The sequence below is a fragment of the Megalops cyprinoides genome, chromosome 23, assembly GCF_013368585.1.
Source record: "Megalops cyprinoides isolate fMegCyp1 chromosome 23, fMegCyp1.pri, whole genome shotgun sequence".
NCBI lineage: Eukaryota > Metazoa > Chordata > Actinopteri > Elopiformes > Megalopidae > Megalops > Megalops cyprinoides.
Window position 1 is genome coordinate 153,964 of NC_050605.1, and position 20,000 is coordinate 173,963.

The following is a 20,000-nucleotide window of genomic DNA, read 5'->3' on the forward strand; positions in this document are numbered from 1 at the left end:
GGGATTATTATACACATAAAATCTGAGTGGTTTATGTAATCTACTTTGTAAATGTTCTGCATGCTTACACATTTTCAACATTTTCAACTGCTAGATAAATATGGCCTGCAAGTCATAATGCAGAATGCAGAAAAACTTCAATGTCAGCTCTGACTGCTGAAAAGAGAACTGGGTTATCATAAATGACATTTCAGACTCCAAGACTTCAGACTCAAACATTTCCATTTTTTGTGACATTTATAGACAGCATAGCTCCTGTCATACATAATTATGGACTTTATAAGCATAACCCAAGATTTGATTCATATTTCACATTTATCAGGAGAAAAAAAATATATACTCTGGAAGGATTACAGGTTCACATGAAAGAAAAGCCTTTTGGTAACTACATCGTATCAAGGTACTGGCTGAGCCTGTGCTCACCTGGGGCTGCTTATTTGCGGGTACCTCGAGCTCTTGAGAGTAGTTACTTCAGTCTAAAATTTTTCAGAGAACATATTTCCTTCAACACACTGTGGAGCTCTGAGGAGAGAATGTTCAGAGCTTCAAACCACAGATAACAGACCGGCCTCATTAACACAGAACAACTGCACATTTAGTGGACTGTGAGGACCACGGGACTGGTGCACACAGGCAAGGTCTGATTTTCACTCCTACAGCAGACAGTGGGGTCTAGCCTTGGAGAACGAAGAATCCTTCTTCGGACCTCGATCAGAGAGGGCCTCTATTCTACCCTACACAGACACAGTGCAGTTTTCATACAGAGGTCATAGGACGTAACTAAATGACAGTCATGACTGGAATAATGTACAAGAACAACAAAAAAGTACAAGCTGAAGCATATAAAAAAATTTTCACATATAAAGTTAATATCTGATTTGTTGTCAACTGCCTAACCTATGGGACAGGTGATGCCCAAAAGCTAACCCCACATCATGTAAGGAGACACAGCAGTCTATTACATAATAGTGATAAGCATTACTGACTGACTATTGCAAACTAAAGCCAGCTAAACTTAAAACAGCCCTTGGGGAGCGTAGCTTTCAGAGTTGTATCTACATCTTTGTGTGGGTCACTTGATTCCTAGACAGAGATGTGTCACACTTGTATTTTCAGGCACTGGATGTGGCTGTGAAGTGAGTTGAGTAGAGGTGAGCTGAGTGGATTTATGAGCCGTGCAGAGGTGAGCTGTGTAGATTTATGATGAACATTTTATGAACATAGATATGATGAACATATCTATTCATCTACTCTTGTGAATAAGTACAGAGACCCAAGGGATTGAAGGCATTTAGGACTTCACTGAGACCACATGATGTATATTACAGAATCACCCTTCTATGACCATGAGCTCTACTAAAACTTCACTTCTTTTGTTACACTTTATAACAGTTCAAGATGACTGGTAAAGTGCCTACTGGCAGAGTGCTGCTCTGAGATCAGTACTGCTCGGGGCAAAAGGTGCAAGGCAGCAGTCTGTAATGCCATTTGGGTCTGAGATCAGTGTTTCCTGAGGGATGTAAAATGAACAGCAGCAGTTTGTAACACCATTCAGAGCCACAGACAATAAGCTCAAAACAGGCCATTTACTTTAGTGATGCCCCCTGCTGGAAATCAAGTTCATCACAGGAAAACTACATACTGTTTATACATTCCAAAGGCTTCCTTTTTCTGGTGTAATGAACAGTAATAACAGGGGCGACGGTTTGGAGATATAATATAAACTAAAACAGTAACGCAGACTGAACATGTTCTACATTATTTACAGTGCTATGTACATGGAGGAATAAGCGATGAGCAGAACAGCACTGATGTCTTCTGATATCTTCAGCCTTGCTAGACCATGGGTTTTCAATGTGCAGGTTCTCTAATTGCATTATATACGTTCCACGTTTCTCAGGCCACCATCCAATGTTAAAGAGCCAAATCTAAAAACCAACAACAATAACAGCAAATTAGAGCTATGCTAATGGTCAATTGACATGCAGGCCAAGGTGGCACAAGATTGCTTCCTGTACCATCAATGCAGCCCGGTGACCCCCCCCCCCCCCCCCCCCCCCCACACACACACACACACACACACACACACACACACGCACACACACACACACGCACACACACACACACGCACACACACACACACACACACACACACACACACACACACACACACACACACACACACACACACACACACACACACACATCCCCACCAGTGAAGAAAATGAGGAAGGCATTACCTTTCCAGGAAGTGGTTGTTCTCTGCCAGTTCCTTCACCACCCCCTCCATCTCCTCCTTCAACTTCTTCATCCTGAAATTCAGTGGCAGCCAATTATTGGCATGCTCCCAGCATGAAATTTGAGGGCAATCAGTTATCATCCCCCATTTGTTAGCATGATGTTGAAGTAGCCCTTACAGGAACTGTTTACATCTTAGCACGATGTTAGCACAGCTCTTACTGTTAGGCACACTGAGTATGTTAGCATGACATTAATGTAGCTTTTACAGCATTATTTGTATATTATCATGATGGTAATACAGGTTACTTCTAGAAACTGTGAGCATGCTAACATGATGTTAACACACCTCTTACTGTTAGGCAAAATGAACATGTTAGGATGATGTTAATGTAGTGCTTAGGGATCACTTTAGGAGTATGTAAGCATGATATTACAATAGCTCTTCTAAATCACTGTTAAGCACCATGTGAACACCAGGATATTAGGTAATGTTGTTCTTACAGATCATTCTCAGCCTCTACATGCATGTTAGTATGATGACGGTATGTTGTCAAGGCTAAATGCTAAGATACCTGATACTCTTTGACAACTGTGAGTCACTCAGATGATGTATGTAGAGATGTGTCTATCCTCCAAATGCTGTGCATCAGAGGATTACACTGGTAGAGCTTTACCACTATTGCGCAAGTGTGGAGTATGTTGTGGTGTGACAGGCTCAATGTAGACAGGGTGCATCCAAACCACAAAGGGGAAAAATAAACCTGATCCACCCGGTGCATTATGGGATACCCTTACCCCAGGGTCATCTCCACCAGGGTGTTCTGACTGAGGTAGGCCTGGGGCTTGATCCCAGTGGACGGCACAGGGATAATCTTTTGGGGCATCTGCTCCTGCAACTACACGCGCACACACACAGAACTAAAGAAGCTGCTCATCTTTTATGGCACGGAGAATCTTGGTAGCAGAAAAGGAAATTCCCTTGCTGACAAAAGTTCTATGTTGCCATGGAGACCTGTTATTTCCATACCTTGTAAACACGCTGGATGAACACGGACACTTCCTGTTCGATATTAATGAACTGGTTGGTCAGATTAAGGAGCTGTTTTCTTACATGATGCACTTTTCTGTTGAGAAGAAACAGAGCACATGGAGTCAGGATGCGCAATGTCTGCCCTGAGTGTGCACTTGTTTCTGAACTACACCACCCATCAGCAGGGGTGCAACTACTTATTTCTTTAGATACATACAAAATCCTATTTAGCACCCTCATTTAAATGTCGTAGTGTTTGAATGGAATTCATTTGACGTTCCAGCTACAGTAAATAAGGCTCCTGTGTTGTGGACTCATGTAAGTCTACATGTAAGTTAACGTTTATGTTAATATGTCCAATCTGAGACACCCCAATAGTAAAGTTAGCAATATGAGCTAACTGCTCAAGTATACAGCTAGTTAACTAGCTAACTAGCAACCTACCTATCTAACTAGTTACCTAGCTAGCTACCAGACCTTGCTGTTGGGCAAACGGGCCAGCAAATATTAAGCTACGCTATGCCCTGCCCTCAAGCGAATTCTTAATGTTACCTAGCTATTTTCAGATGTGTCGTTTTGTGTAAGCCAGTTATTAAACATTTTCTACATTTTCATTTTCTCTGTTTCCTGCTGCCTCTTTATTTTTCAGTTTTGGACACCAGACCTTTTTTTGTTCTCCATTTTGTGTTTTCTCCTCTTATGCGAATACCCTACTAGACTGTAGGTGAGCAATCTTTGGTGATGATGGAATTCTGCTTTGGCCGCTGGGTAACCCCTACTACCTGTGACCATTCACACTCCTTAGTAGGTCTATGCTCAGGACAGACATTGCTTTGTGCTGGTACCGTACGAATCGAACAGTATATGTTAATTAACCGATTTTCATCAAAAAGGACTTTCCAAACCCACTGAACATTGTGCAAGTGTTACAATGGTTGTATTTTACGCTTATTAATTTAACATTTCAGAGTTTATTTAAATCCGGCTTTGGCACCCCCCTTCTGTGGAGCCCCCATGCATTGGATAGGTTGGATACCCCGTTTTTGGGCTATCAGCAACACTGGGAATTTCTGTGGGCCTGAAACTACATTTCCCATCAATACCAATAGGAATTTCTGCATGTACAAAGTGATGTGATCTCTTGTCCACACAGCAGTGTGGGTGACCGCTGGACCTGTTCTGCACTGTCTGTGTGGAATGCCATCAGCTGTTTCCTCTGATGGAACTTGGGCTGCAGGCTGTACCAGCTGTACCGTCAACACTTAAATTTGTCAGCAGTCCCCAGTGCAGTACAACCGGACACTTCACCTTAACGAGGCTCACAACAACTTGAGTGGAAACATGCTAGTCAGTCAGCATGTAGCTTTTAGTTCATATGGACCAATCTGAGGATTTACTTAACAGTGCAAAATAGAGTGTGACATAAGGAAAGGGCAGGCCTCCTGCTCACCTCATCCACTCGTCTGTCTTGGAGATGAAGACGCGGTACTTCATGACACATTCCTCTGTGAAAAGGGTGCGCGCCTTGGTGGCATGCAGCACCAGCTTCTGCCTGAAATGGGAGGCAGAGCGACAGGATAATGTTTGCTCAGACATTGTGTAAATGACCTCAGAGTCTGACGTGATCTGGGATATGCTGTGTGGAACCTACTTGTCGAATTTGTGGATCTGTTCTTCATTGTAAGGCAGGCCTGGGGACAGAAGCAGAGGAGGCTTTCAGATCACAGGACAGGCGGTGCATCCAACAGCCTGGTTTTGTGCAAACTTTACATTTATATCATATTTCACCGAAGTCTTTGATCACAGTTGCCATTTAAATGTTCTATAGGGGTGCAGCTGGGCACTATAAACTAAAAAAAAAAAATACTGTATGAGTACTCACGACGTTCTGCTTTGTCCTTCTTAAACTGCTGGTAAATAGCAGTAATGGCATCCAGGAGCACTTTGATCCTCTCCACGCTACAGAGGAACAACCAATCAGCAATAAATTTTCTTTCTCTTAAATCTGTTGTGTCCGTGTTAGCCACATTCAAGAAAATTACTTATATAATTAATATTTACATAACTACTACCAACTATCTAAAACAAAAAAGTGAGCTTGCAAGAGGCAGAGTGATTGTACTTTTCATCCCAAAAGCAGCAGGACTGAGAGAGAGAGGCAGCTTGTATTTGCTTCTTGTGTTTCTACTATTGCAACAGACAGACTGCAGAGGGCCCTGAGCTTAGCAGACTCACTTCCTGTCCTCAGGGTGGGAGCCCACTTGCTGTGTCCACATGTCAGTCAGAAGGCCCACTGGCAGGAACTTGTTCTTGATTTCCTGGAGTGTCTGTTCCATAGAGCCCAGAGAGCTGGAGAGCTGCAGAGAGGGTGAGGTGTGAGGATGGTCAAAGCGCTGCATCACAGCGCTACGCACCACAGTGTTCCACAGATGAGCACTGCATCACAGCACTAAGCGCCATAGTGTTCCACACACAAGCACTGCATCACAGCGCTATGCACCACAGCGTTCCACACACAAGCACTACATCACAGTGCTACGCATCACAGCATTCCACACACAAGCATAAGACACAAGCGCTGCAATCCAGACAAACCACTCCACATCATGTCACATAACCATTTCTCACTCTAAATCTTTTATTTTGAAATAAGATAATCAATAATTTATTTATTTATTGACTTTTACTTCAAATCACAACTAGTGGTTTCAATACAAATGAAAAAACACAAATACAGGTAGAGTGAAGTCTGCTTATTAGAATATGCTTATCAGTAAAGACTCTGTTTCAGGGTTCCTGATCACTATATGCACTGAATGTTACATCTGTTTGTCTTATAAGCATTTCATTTAGTTAAGAAAAACATTTATAGTGTTAATTTTCAACTGTGTATAAATTTGGCACAGCCTGAAAAAGCACTCCGTTTTGGACGTAAAACACTGCGTGCATTTTAGTGTATTCACTCTCTAAATTTGCCTGTTTGTGTTACCACAGATTTAGACTATGAAAAAAACAGAACCAAAATGACAAACTGCATGAGTACATTCATAAGAGGACATATATCATGTGTACTGGAGAATCTATAAATAATACTGAATCCTTCCAAGAAGACTCTAAAAATTAGCCAGCCAGGCTGTCATAATTGTAATTAATTACAATTACTATAAGTGAAGTCAGCATACTCACTCTTACAACTTTTTTCCGCATCTCTGAGATTTCGTTGAATTCTGACGAGAGCAAATTTGCCTGGATCAGTACTTCACACCTGATGAAAAATGACCGTGAATCAAATTCCCATCACATTACTAGCGTATAGTCCTTTCATTTGCTCATTTCTTTTTCAGTGGTAGAATTCTGGCATTTACAGTAATGTTGCAAGCGATTCTTACTTTTTTAAGGACACACACACATTTGCATTTATAATTATTCATTTGGCAGACGCTTTTAGTGACTTACAAGTAGGGCTGTGCGATATGACCAAAATTTCATATCCCGATATAGGTCATCATTTCATATCCCGACAGCGATACATATCACGATATAGCACATTTTCTGTAAATTCAATGAATAAATAGTTTATATAAAATGACCACATGGAATGACCTATTTCTTATTACATTTTGAATTATATACTTGACAAATAAAAGGTACTTACTCATATTTGATTATTTTTCTCCTTTTATTTAGAACCTTCGTGCAAATTTTCAATTAACCCTTTCGCATGTATGGTCACACCGGTGTGTTCAGCCATTTAGTGCGTATGCTAAAACCGGTGCAATTAAATTGGATTAAATTGGAAAAATTCTAGCTAATTTTAGCTTTGAGGAAACGATTTAATGTCAAAAAATATAGCAAATGCTAACTGAAAACTATGAGAAGCTTAATAACGCTAATGAAAACATAACGAATCATGTAAGGTAACATGCGCTACATAGCATAAAAATAAGTTACGTGCGAAAGACTTAAGCATGTAACAAAATATAAAATATTAATGTATAAAATATAAAAAGGTAAATAGAAAACACTTTTCAACTATAGTTCTGTCACGTTTACTTTCCTGCCTGCATCCGTGCCGTGTGGAATGTCATCCAAATGACAAAAAAGCCGTAAAGTGTGTGATCTGCGACACGAAATAAATGAGAATATGAAATGATAGACGTTTTTCTATTGTCACACGATATATATCATCATATCGCACAGCCCTACTTACAAGTGAGGCAGAGTACAGCACAAGCGAAAGCCACACACACACACACACACACACACACACACAATACACACACACAATACACACACACAGACTCAGTGACCGCCTTATTAGGTACACCTCTCCAATACTGGGTAGGACCCCCCTTTGCCCCCAGAGCTGAATTCTTTGTGGCATGGATTGGAAACATTCCTTAGAGATTCTGCTCCATGGTGACATGACAGCATCATACAGTTTCTGCAGATTTGTCAGCTGCACATTCATGCTGCTAATAGTCCTGTTCCACTACATCCCAAACGTGCTCTATTGGACTTAGATCTGGTGACTGTGGCCAGATCCAGGCCACTGGAGTACAGTGAATTCATTGTCATGTTCCTGGAACCAGTTTGAGATGATGTGTACTTTGTGGCATGGCACGTTATCCTGCTGGAAGTAGCCATTAGAAGATGAGCAGACCATGTTCATAAAGGGATGCACATGGTCAGCAACAATACTCAGGTAGGCTGTGGCATTTAAATGATGTTCAGTTGGTAGGGATGCACAATGATATCGACACGACATCGGTATTGGCCGATAAAAACTTAAGAAGTTAATTATCGGCATCGGCAGATATGAAAATTTCTGCTGATGTGCCTGGCCAATAAGGTGACGCGTTAATTATGCGCATGTGATGACACTAAGTGTTTATTATGAGCACGAACAACAAGCTTCAACATGTCACCTGTATGGAAGTATTTCGATGTATATGAAATAGATAACAAAACTGCTATTTGCAATGGTTGTAAAGCACCAGTGATGCAAGGAGGGGTAAAATATATAGCTAAGTTTCTCACTCTGGGAGGATGCTAGCTGTGTGCTGCTAAGCTTTTCTCTGCTTCTGGAGGGGCATGAGACCATTTTAAATAACGCAGCTCTGTAAGGAGAGAATGCAATTTGAAATGAAACAAGACAGCCCACGATCACTATGCTCGTACTTTGTGACTCGAACGAAGGTCCTAATGGTTTTGATTGACTCCTAGCTAAGTTCTCACCCTGGGATAATGCTAGATGTTTGCTGCTAAGCTTCTAGTTGCTTCCGGAGGGGCATGAGACCATTGTTTAACATTGTGGCTCGGTAAGTAGATAATGCAATGGGAAATAAAACAAGACAGCCTGTGATTGCCGAGCTTACGCTTTGGGACTCGAACAGAGGTCCTAATGGTTTCAACCGAGCCCTAGCCAAGTTTCTCACCCTGGGAGGATGCTAGCTGTGTGCTGCTAAGCTTTTCTCTGCTTCTGGAGGGGGCGTGAGAAAAAATTTACATAACGTGGCTCCAGAAGCAGAGAATGCAATGGGAAATAAAACAAGACAACCCGCAATCGCCTAGTTCCTGCTTTGGGACTCGAACAGAGGGTGTAATGACACTGGACAGCAAGTATCATTTTCTGTAACTTTATTGTGTCTCTGCTCATTCAAAATAAATATCGTGGGTCCATAAGGAGAGAATGCGATGGGAAATAAGACAGCCCGTGATCACTGTGCTCGTGCTTTGGGACTTGAACAGAGGGCCTAATGGTTTCGACCTACCCCTATCTAGATTTCTCACCCTGTGAAGATGCTAGTTGTGTGCCGTTAAGCTTCTCTCTGCTTCCAGAGGGGAGTGAGACCATTTTTAAATTACATGGCATCTATATATACCTACGCTATATCAGCATCGGCAATTGGCCAAAATGAATTTGAAAATATCGGCATATCGAATATCGGCAAAAATGGAAAATATTGTGCATCCCTATCAATTGGTATTAAGGTGCCTAATGTGTTCCAAGAAAATGTTCCCCACACCATTACACCACTGCCTCAGTTGACACAAGGCAGGATGGATCTATGGTTTCATGTTGTTTAAGCCAAATTCTGACCCTCCCATCTGAATGTCGCAGCAGAAATCCAGATTCATCAGACCAGGCAATGTTTTTCCAATCGTCTACTATCCAGTTTGGTGGATGGTGACATGTGCCCGCTGTAGCCTCAGTTTCCTGTTCTTAGCTGACAGGAGTGGTACCCGGAAGGGTCTTCTGCTGCTGTCCACCTCAATGTTCGACGTGTTGTATGTTCAGAAATGCTTTTCTGCATAGCACTGTTGTAACGCGTGGTTATTTGGGTTACTGTCGCCTTCCTGTCAGCTTGGACCAGTCTGGCCATTCTCCTCTGGCCTCTGTCATTAACAAGGCGTTTTCTCCAACAGAACTGCTGCTCACTGGATGTTTTTTGTTTTTCGCACCATTTTCTATACACTCTAGAGACTGTTGTGTGAGAAAATCCCAGGAGATCAGCAGTTTCTGAGATACTCAAACCACCCCGTCTGGCACCAACAATCATCCCATGGTCACTTAAATCAGATTTCCTACCCATTCTGATGTTTAGTCTGAACAGCAACTGAACCTGCATTCAGATGATTCACTGATTAGATATCTGCATCAACAAGCAGGTGTACCCAATAAAGTGGTCACTGAGTGACTGAGTGTGTGTGTGTATATATATATATATATATATATATATATATATACACACACACACATACACAAGTGTGTCCAAGTGTCCAAGTGATGTCAAAATCTAAATAGCTAAACTTGAGTAATTTTTTTTACTGCTATACATAAAATACAGTCATACAGCATTTTATGAAAGTTTTATAAGGACGTGCACCAGTATAATTCTCATTACCGATATGTTTTATGATGAAGGAAAAAGAATAATTAAAAGATCTATTTTACTGAACTTTTCACATTTAGACAAACAGGTGCATGAAATGATCACAACAGTACATTAAAAGTAGTTGTCAAAATATTTTAATATACTTTTTAAATAAAATTTCTCTCATTACCGAAGTACAGAAGCCATTCCGAGCACCATTTTAATTATTTCTTTGTCAATTGAAACTTAATGGTTTTTTGAGGAATGTTCATCTGACTAAAGGTTCTGAACGCTTATTTTTAGAACGTTAACTTAGCATTGTTGTGGCTAACATTTTGACACCCCCATGTTAAGTCTATGGCATTTCATTGCAGTTTCTTCAGAACTGTAAATGTTAATTCAAAAACTGTACATTACACGAAAACATGAGTTAGAAAAGGCACGAGCTTAACAATTTAACGTATAATATGTGTAGTGTAAAATTGTTGGAGTAATCAGTTTTGAACATGTGAAATTTCACTTGTTTTGTCACTGTATCTACTCCTTAGCTAGTTAGCTTTAATACCATACGTACTAGCCTACTAGCTAGCTGAATAGCTAATCCAGTGCAGCCAAACTATGCGATCAATATTAGCTTAAATAATGGAAAAGAGAACTTACTTCAAGATGCTTCTTCAGGTTAGAGGTCAACTCTTTTTAAGCGGACAGCAGTTTGGTTGCTGGCAAACACAGCTGACATTATACTGTTATGGTGCGACCTTTGCCAAATTTGAAAGTAAAATGGTCCCAGTATTTCCATGACATAAATGTGTTGCGCTAATTGCTTTCTGTTTCACTCTGCATTCTACTGTTTTGTGAGTCAGGCAGGCTGCGCGCTTTTTCCTTCTTGTTTTTTTGTGAGGGGCATATGGGAGATACACCCCGGAGCTGCCTATCATTGGATAGATTTTCCAACTGAATTAACATGAAATGAAAAAAATCCAATGTAATCCTTTCAGTAATCTAAATATTTTTAAAACGTAACTGTAATTTGATTACCATCAATTTAAATGGTAACTGTAACGGAATACAGTTACTCATGTTTTGTATTTTAAATACATAATGCCGTTACATGTATTCCTGTACATATTGAGACCTATTGAGACCACTACGTCTTCACACCTGGCCTTGTTCACACCTTGCATTAACATACCTCTTGGGTGATCCAATCACAAGCTCTAAGTACATCAGTTCACACTTTATTAAAATGTGTCTCCACATGAGTCTCGAGTGACCACTTGTGATCAGATCTCACTTCCCCGCTCTATATGCAAATAAACACATACATCATTTCCGTTTGCAAAGACCAAATGCATTGCTGTTTTTAACACTTTCGCACGCAACTTATTATTATGCTATGTGGCGCGCGTGTTATGTTACATTGTTCATTATGTTTTCATTAGCATTATTAAGCTTCTCATAGTTTTCAGTTAGTATTTACTATATTGTTAACATTAAATTGCTGTTTCCTCAAAGCTAAAATTAGCTAGAATTTTTCCAATCTAGTGTTTTAATCGCACTGGTTTTAGCATACGCATTAAACGGCTAATCACGCCAGTGTGACCGTACGTGTGAAAGGGTTAACCGGCAGGAGGCCGCAATATGTACATGCTTCCGCTTACGCAGAGGACGTCAGTTGAGTAGGCGGTCCTTCAATGTGGCCCAGGACACATTAGTGTTCACACTGCGAAAAGAATGTGGTCATATGAGGCCCAGACCACCTCCGAATGTGGACTGAGCGATTGGATCTCAATGCGTCCTCAATGCATCTTGGGTGCATCACACCCGTACTTAGAGCTGTCCACTTGTGATCGGATCACCCAAGAGGCATGTTAATGCCAGGTGTGAACAGGGCCTTATAGTCAGAGACTGACATCTGGGTTACTCACAGCTGCTCCATCTTCTCCAGGGTCTGAGTGCAGTAGTTACACATGTGAATAACCTCAGCCTTCTTATGGACTGTCTCATTATAGTCCTCCTTCATCAATTCACTACCACACAAGAGAGAGGGAAGGAGGGACAGAGAGAGGGAGAAAAGGATTAATAACCCCCATTTTTGAGAAGCGATAAATTTGACCCTAATCATTCGGGCGGCACTGTGTAAGCAGTAATCTGGGCAAAGTTCTTCATAGTATTTTAAACACAAGATTTAAAAACATCCTTACTAACCACAATGCCTGTAAATGTTACAGGCTCTGAGAGTGTTTGCTCAGTATGATACATGTTATGTTAACATTACAGGCTTTTAGAGTCATACGTACACAAGAGCTCGCACCCCCTTCCGTACCAGCTCCTGATAAACCAGCAGTGACTCAGATGTCTTCCACAGGTGGCCCACATCTCCTGCAAAGGTCTGCAATGAAAGAGTTTGGAGATTTATCCCTGGTGCACCTGCACAAAACTGCTCCCTTTACAAACATTCCTATCCATACTTATATGGGATATCCACTATATCTGCAGAAAACTGTTCCCTTTACAAACATTCTTACACAGACTTACAGTATATGGGATATCCTATTTATCTGCAGGACACTCCTTCATGTATGGACATTCTTTAGTTTGGGATTTTGTTTATGTGATTTCAACTTTTTTGTAACCATGCTAAGATCTTGTCTCTCCAAACCCCCTGCTCATGCACAGGATCCCTGAAATGTAATGAAGCAATGCTCCCATACACTCAGATGGAAACAATGCCTGTTTTTCACACTAGAAATCCCACAATGTAATACACCAGAGCAAACGCTGAGTGCAGAATGGCTGGGGGTGGGACAAGGTGGCAGGACAAGCAGAGACCCTAGCTGCGGTCACCCTCGGTAAACCACGGTCAGTACCTTTGCAGGTATGTGGTCATCCTCTGTAAACCACGGTCAGTACCTTTGCAGATAAGCAGTCACCCTCAGCAAACCACAGTCAGTACCTTTGCGTATCTGCACTGACCCTCGACAAACCATGGTAAGTACCTTTGCATAGCTGGCATCCAAGTCCAAGTCGTAGCGTGGCTGGACCTTTGGAGGGCTTGCTGGGGGAACAAAGGAAACATGCACTCGCAGCCACAAAAGAGAGAAGGAAATCACATTTCTCTCAGTACTGCTACATCAAACGGCTGCAGATTAATCTTACAGCTAATATACCTCTTGACGACAACCAAGCCAGGATATGATATTATAATGTACAACCCTGATGTCAACTCCCCAAACTAGTAGCAAGAATTTTAACAATTCCCTTTATGGAAGCTGGAAACAGCCATTTTATACCATCTGAATGTTAAAATAAAAGTACAAATGTTTACTGGCCTATTTCTCAGAGTAGCCATCACTCCCAGGGAGAGCTACTCAGATAACAAACAAGCAATCAACTTAGCTACTTAGCTAGTTACTGAGCTGCCTAACTAACTAGTCACTCAGCACCAGTGTGTTCTTTGTAGAATGTGGTGGTGTCTGAGAGACAGCGCATGTATCTGATACTCACTGTCCTCGAAGAGCAGGCCAACGGCGCCCACCATCTCGCGGCTGACTAGCATGATGGGGTTATCCTTGGACGTGCGTGGGAAGGTCTGCGCCTGCCGGCTGGGGTCCAGCACCAGCCGCCGCCCCTCATACAGCAACTCCTGATTGGGCGGCGTGATATTGGTCCTGCGGAAGAGCAGCTCCTGGAACAGCGTCGCCCTGTGGACAAATGTGGACATCTAGGGTTGATCTTCTTGCTCAGAGCACACCAACATTTTGTTTGTTGTTGTGGGGGAAGAAACACATAAATCAGGTATCTAGACGTGGTTTGAAGAAGGGTTGCACATTTCAGGTCATGGCAAGAAGTGCATTCTGGGATTTGCAGTCCCTACATGACTCACGTGTTGTACTGATGGATGTAGATGTGGTGCAGGGTGACCTGCTGCAGGCTGAAGACATATACCACCATACGGTGAAGGATGTCACTGGTCTCAGCAAAGAACTGGTCAAAGCCCCAGCACTTCTCCTGGTCGGCCTCCAGGATGTTTGCTAGCACTGGGGTGAGAAGACTCTGGAGGCCCCTGAGCCACAAGGAAAACAGAGGATAAACTGCCACTAACGCTGTTACAACACAAACATGTCACACACAAACCTGTTACAGAGAAACTGTTAAATATTACAATTATAATGATAAATCTAGCTGCAAGCAGCAATGATGGGGCCAAGCACCACAGCGCCACCAGGTAGACAACTAATCAGAACAACCCCTGAACAAGACACCAGTCCATCACAGGCTGAACAGACACATTGACACCCACTCCTACACTCACACCTATGGGCAATATAATATGTCCAATTGACATTAACTGTGTTTGGAATGTGGTACAAAACCAGAATACCCAGAAGAAAACCACATGAACACAGGGACAAGGTACAAACTGAATGCAGACGCACCCCGAGCTTAAAACCTCCATATTGTTAGGCATTAGTGCCACCCATTTGCACCACCGTACTGCCCCCCACTACATATATGTCCAGCTTAAACATAAGCAGTGCCATAAAATGCAGTGTGCCTTCTTGGGACATTGCAATAAGAAGTACCAACGCTGTTGGAGGAGTGTAATTTTTGGGTGTTTTAAAAAAAATCCAAAATCGTGGGAAAAATGGCAGAGAACATACCATATTAGCTGAATATAATAACATGTCCCTGATTAGAAAAGGACCCCCCCAGTTTTCCACACCTTTTTTTGGTAAAAGACTTCAAATCTGAATTTTTAAGGAAAATAATTTCATTTGACATGAATCTAATAAAACAAACGGAATAAAACAAGGTACGTTCATATATTTTCTACATCTTTTAGATGACATTGCCACATTTAAATAAAAATAACACGTAATCACATTTTCAAAGAAATAAGTTATTTAAATAAAAATAAAAATAAAATAGTCTACTGGGATTTCTAAAACCACTGAACAATCTCAGATAAATGGCGCCATCTGCTGTTGTTAATGTATTATGACTTAAAAAAGTCTAGGCCTCCCATGTAATGGTGCGTTTCCACCAAGCAGTACAGTACAGTTCGGTACAGTACGGTATGCAATTGTTTGTTTCCATCATCAAAAGTTGCGGACCGTACCAAAATAAGCGTACCGTACCGTACTGGTTTTTGGTACCCTTCTGTTGGGGTACCAAGCACGGTGGTACGGTTTGTAAAGGATGGAGCTACACCCACTGCCGTCCGTTGACTGGTCGCCACTGACCCAGCCACTGAAACAGATGCACCATTATAACCACCATCCAGACCAACGGCTACAAGTCAGGGGCTCTATTATAATTGCATAAAGTATACCATGTAGGGATGCAATGATACACAGTATTTTGTCGAACCGTTCGGTACGCCCCCTACGGTTCAATACGCACACGAATACGAATACGATATGCCTTTTCCTATAATTTCCACAACTTGCTTATTGCGCTGCAGACTACACGCACATACATTCAGATCCACAGAACATCTCTGGAGCCTGAGCTGGAGAAGAGAGGGGAAACTAAAAAAAAAAAACATTCTTGCGTATGGTCACACAGGTGTGATTAGCCATTTAGCGCATATGCTAAAACTGGTGGGATTAGAACACTATATTGGAGAAATTCTAGCGAATTTTGGCTTTGAGGAAACAGTGATTTAACTCTAAAAATATAGCAAATGCTAACTGAAATCTATAAGAAACATAATAACGCAAATAAAAACATAATGGACCATATAAGGTAACATGCGCGCTACATACCATAACAAATAAATTACATGCGATACAATGTGCCAGATTTCATAAAAATCTACCAAGGGGTTCTGTGGGTTGCCACAGACTCCCATTGCGGAAAGTACACTATATGGACAAAAGTATTCGTACGCCTGACCATTACACCAACAGGGACTGTAATGACATTGTATTCAAAATACATATACTTTAATATGGAGTTGGTCCCCCTTTTGCCGCTATAACAGCTTCCACTCTTCTTGGAAGGCTTTCCACAAGATTTTGGAGAGTTTCTGCGGGAATTTGTGCCCATTCATTCTGTAGAGCATTTATGAGGTCAGGCACTGATGTTGGATGAGAAGGCCTGGCTCGCGATCTCCATTCCAGCTCATCCCAAAGGTCCTCGATTGGGTTGAGGTCAGGGCTCTGTGCGGGCCAGTCAAGTTCTTCCACACCAAACTCATCAAACCATGTCTTTATAGTCCTTGCTTTGTGCACTGGGGCATAGTCATGCTGGAATAGAAAAGAGCCTTCCCCAAACTGTTGCCACAAAGTTAGAAGCATAGCATTGTCCAAAATGTCTTGGTATGCTGAAGCATTAAGATTGCCCTTCACTGGAGATAAGGGGCCTAGCCAAACTGTGAAAAACAGGTGTGGCCAAATACTTTTGTCCATATAGTGTAGAATAATAATAGTGAAAAATTCTAACAATTACAATAGGTGCCTAGCACCTTCCGTGCTTGGCCCCTAAAAAGAAAACATACAAAAACTATAGGATTCCAGCACCTTCGGTGCTTGGCCCCTAATAATAGTGAAAAATTCTAACAATTACAATAGGTGCCTAGCACTTTCAGTGCTTGGCCCCCAATGATGGACTTAAATTTATTCATTAATGGAAACTTGGAAAAAAAACTTAATCTAAGGGCATAATTTCTCTGATAGAGATACATCAGTTAATGTATGCAGATTCTGTGGAAAGTGAAATCGCCTCTGAAGGGGGGGTGGGCAGGAGCAGGTGTGTGGCATACTTGGAGAGGCTGCAGGAGATGGGCATCTCTGTGTTCCATTCGATCTTGCCGTTCTCAAACTTCTGCACTCCAGAGATGGCTCCTGAGGGTTTCTCCGTGATGATCTTATACCTGGAGGAAAGAAACAAGGGCCCTCTCAGCTGCACCACTTCCACAAGTGCACCTACAACTACAGAAGCTTGACAAAAGTCTTGCTACACTTCCCCCTATAGTATTACTGCGGAAAATTAACACCATTATTCTTCTACATAAGTGTGTTAGCACATGCTTTGTGTTCCAGGAGGAACACAAAGCATACATAGCATATTCAGCTGAAACATGAGGGCTGCCTTTAAACAACTGAACATGTTCCCTGGATTTCACTGCACAGAGAAATAACTTTCACAATGCCTGACTCTACAGGTTCCCCAGTGGTGGAATGAACTTCCAGGGGTCAGGACAGCAGAATCACTGGCCATCTTCCAATGCAGACTTAAGACCCACATCTTCATACTGCATCTCAGTTCCACTTCAATCCCCAGACCCTTATTTGCTGTACACCATGTTCCAAATTATTATGCACATGCATTTTTTGTTTGTTTTTACTAAACAGTCAATACGATTAAGGATTTTTTTTATCCTCAACAATTATAATATGGATGTTATTACAAGCAAAACTACTGATGATGACAACAGCTTTTTCTAATATTTTGAAAAGAACTCAAAATACATTGTTCCAAATTATTATGCACAACGCAGTTTGAACACATTTAATAGGTCATAACGAATTCGAAAAACAGAAATCTGTTTTTTTTCTTCTTGCATGAACAGATCATTTTTCAAAAAATAAATGCAACTTAAATCAAAAAACGTATTTACAGATCAAGTTAAATATTGATATATGAGCTCTTCTTTGATATCACTTTAACAACTCTCTCATCCATTGAACTTGTAAGTCCGTGTATAGGGTTGAGGTCAGGGGATGATGATGGCCACACCATGATTTTTTTCTCCCTTTATGCCCATAGCAACCAAGGAGTCAATGGTGTTTTTTGTAGCATGGGATTGTGCGTTGTCCTGCATGAAAATAATCTTATTCCGGAAGGCACAATTCTTCTTTTTATACCATGACAGGATATGGTCAGTTAGGAACTTCACATATTTTGCGGAGGTCATTTTGACACCCTCAGGGACCCTAAAGGGACCTACCATCTCACTTCCCAATATTCCAGCCCAAAACATCACTCCGCCACCTCCTTGCTAACATCGCAGTCTTGTTGAAACAGGGTGGCCATTCACCAACCATCCAGAACTCCATCCATCTGGACCATCCAGTGTAGCACGGCATTCATCACTGAATAAAACTGTTTGAAAATTAGTCTTCATGTATTTCTGAGCCCTCTGAAAACATTTGTCTTTGTGAGAATTGGTTAGGGGTGGTCGAAATACAGCTTTATGTACAACTGCAAGCCTCTGGAGAATCCTGCATCGAGAGGGTCTTTGGAATCCAGAGACACCAGCAGCTTTAAATATCTGTTTGCTGCTCAACAGTGGCTTTTTTTATAGCTGCCCTTTTAATACTATTAATTTGCCTGACAGAAACTTTCCTTAATAAGCCTTTATCTGACCGAATTCGTCTATGCTCTGAATCACACACAAATCTTTTCACAATTCGATGATCTCTCTTCAGTTTTCAGGAAATATCAATTGTTCATTGCACTATTTCACGCTTTTCATCTTCAGAAAGATCTTTCTTCCTCCCCACATTGCATGAGAACTGTGACCTGCTTAATAATGTGGAACAACCTCTTTAAGTAGGTTTCCCTTTAATTAAGATCACCTGGCAAACTAATTCACAAACCTGTCTGAGATTGATACCAGTTATCTAAAAAGATAGGAGAAATAAAACAAGCAAAAAATTTTATTGAAAAACTAAAAACTAAATGTTTATTTAACTGAAATCCTACTGATATGTCGCTTGCATAATAATTTGGAACACAGTGTATCTATTTATATTTTTGTCATGAGCAATGGATATTGTGATTTAGTGAAATTGTCATACATGGTAGTGTATGAACTTAATGACTTCCAACAGTTTTCTAGGCTGTCTACTTTCAGGTTGGCACAAGCTAACTTGTGATAATGCTTGAATGGTGTTGCACTCACTGGTGTGGGAGTGCTGTCAGCCTGGTCTGACATTGTTGCTCATTTAACTTGAATGGATACACTTCTGTTCTGTTTTGCTGGAAGTCACTACGGAAAAGAGCATCTGCTAAATGAATGTAATGTAATGTAATGTAGGGTAAAGCTTATGGATTCATCCTCTAAAATGCTGCCGAGATTGCAGGGTTCTGGGGGCATTTGCGCCCTGGCGCAAGGAGGAGTGCAAGGTCATACATGACTTCCTTGTTGCGGCGTGGTCCCTCAAAGGGCCGGAAGGGCAGGCTGCCGGTGGCAGCGTGGTAGAAGGTCACCCCTATGCTCCACAGGTCCACGGTAGCACCGTACTTCTTCTGGTGGTCCTTTCGGAGTACGGCCCGCTCGTACATGTCCGGGTGCTGTCACACACACATGCACGTCATGACAAATGCAGGGTTAAAACCGCTCTCACACACTACTAGAACATATAATGGACCCATGAACAACACCAGGACCGGTAACTCAATAACACAGATTTTTACAATACGCAGTCTTTCTCAGAAGATATTATGGAATTCAATGGATATCATTAAATCTGGTCATATAGTATATCGTGGGTTACAGATCTCAACAGCGAGTCAGAGAACTGCTGGCAGAGCTGTCCTATGGATCTCTAGAGCAGGGTTTTGGCTAGGATTTTTTCTTGGCGGTCCGGTGTCCAGAAAGAATTTGTTTTACTGGACAAATTTGAAACTTACTGACATTTGAAACACAAATGTCCTGTTTAGGGATAGCCTTCGTTATAGCTACGTTTAGCATTATTACCAGATATTTTGACTGGCAAGTTTTTAATTTATCGGATTTTTATAAATTTTACCAGGCATAAACCAGTAATTACCAGCTAACAGAAACCTTGCTCCAGAGCAAAACAAAATCACCACAGAGACCAGCAAACACAAAGCCA

The 20,000-nt window shown here is 41.5% G+C and overlaps 1 protein-coding gene across 3 annotated transcripts in view; it reads right to left on the minus strand.

Annotated features, from left to right (window-relative positions):
- Window positions 1–363: 363 nt before the first annotated feature.
- Window positions 364–20,000, minus strand: part of tbk1 (TANK-binding kinase 1) — a 30,768-nt gene continuing 11,131 nt past the window's right edge. For 2 of the 3 annotated variants that reach the window (XM_036517714.1, XM_036517713.1), the window contains exons 6-21: window positions 19,295–19,455; window positions 16,919–17,029; window positions 14,036–14,215; window positions 13,657–13,853; window positions 13,149–13,207; window positions 12,450–12,541; window positions 12,078–12,179; window positions 6,458–6,536; window positions 5,507–5,628; window positions 5,154–5,230; window positions 4,923–4,962; window positions 4,722–4,823; window positions 3,269–3,365; window positions 3,037–3,137; window positions 2,241–2,312; window positions 365–1,928 (exon numbers count right to left, since the gene is read on the minus strand). In XM_036517714.1, the coding sequence (XP_036373607.1) occupies window positions 1,877–1,928; window positions 2,241–2,312; window positions 3,037–3,137; window positions 3,269–3,365; window positions 4,722–4,823; window positions 4,923–4,962; window positions 5,154–5,230; window positions 5,507–5,628; window positions 6,458–6,536; window positions 12,078–12,179; window positions 12,450–12,541; window positions 13,149–13,207; window positions 13,657–13,853; window positions 14,036–14,215; window positions 16,919–17,029; window positions 19,295–19,455 (1,644 nt within the window). In that variant the 3' untranslated portion in view covers window positions 365–1,876. Of the gene's footprint in view, window positions 1,929–2,240; window positions 2,313–3,036; window positions 3,138–3,268; window positions 3,366–4,721; window positions 4,824–4,922; window positions 4,963–5,153; window positions 5,231–5,506; window positions 5,629–6,457; window positions 6,537–12,077; window positions 12,180–12,449; window positions 12,542–13,148; window positions 13,208–13,656; window positions 13,854–14,035; window positions 14,216–16,918; window positions 17,030–19,294; window positions 19,456–20,000 lie in introns of all 3 variants that reach the window. The other variant, XM_036517715.1, reaches the window with a different exon arrangement.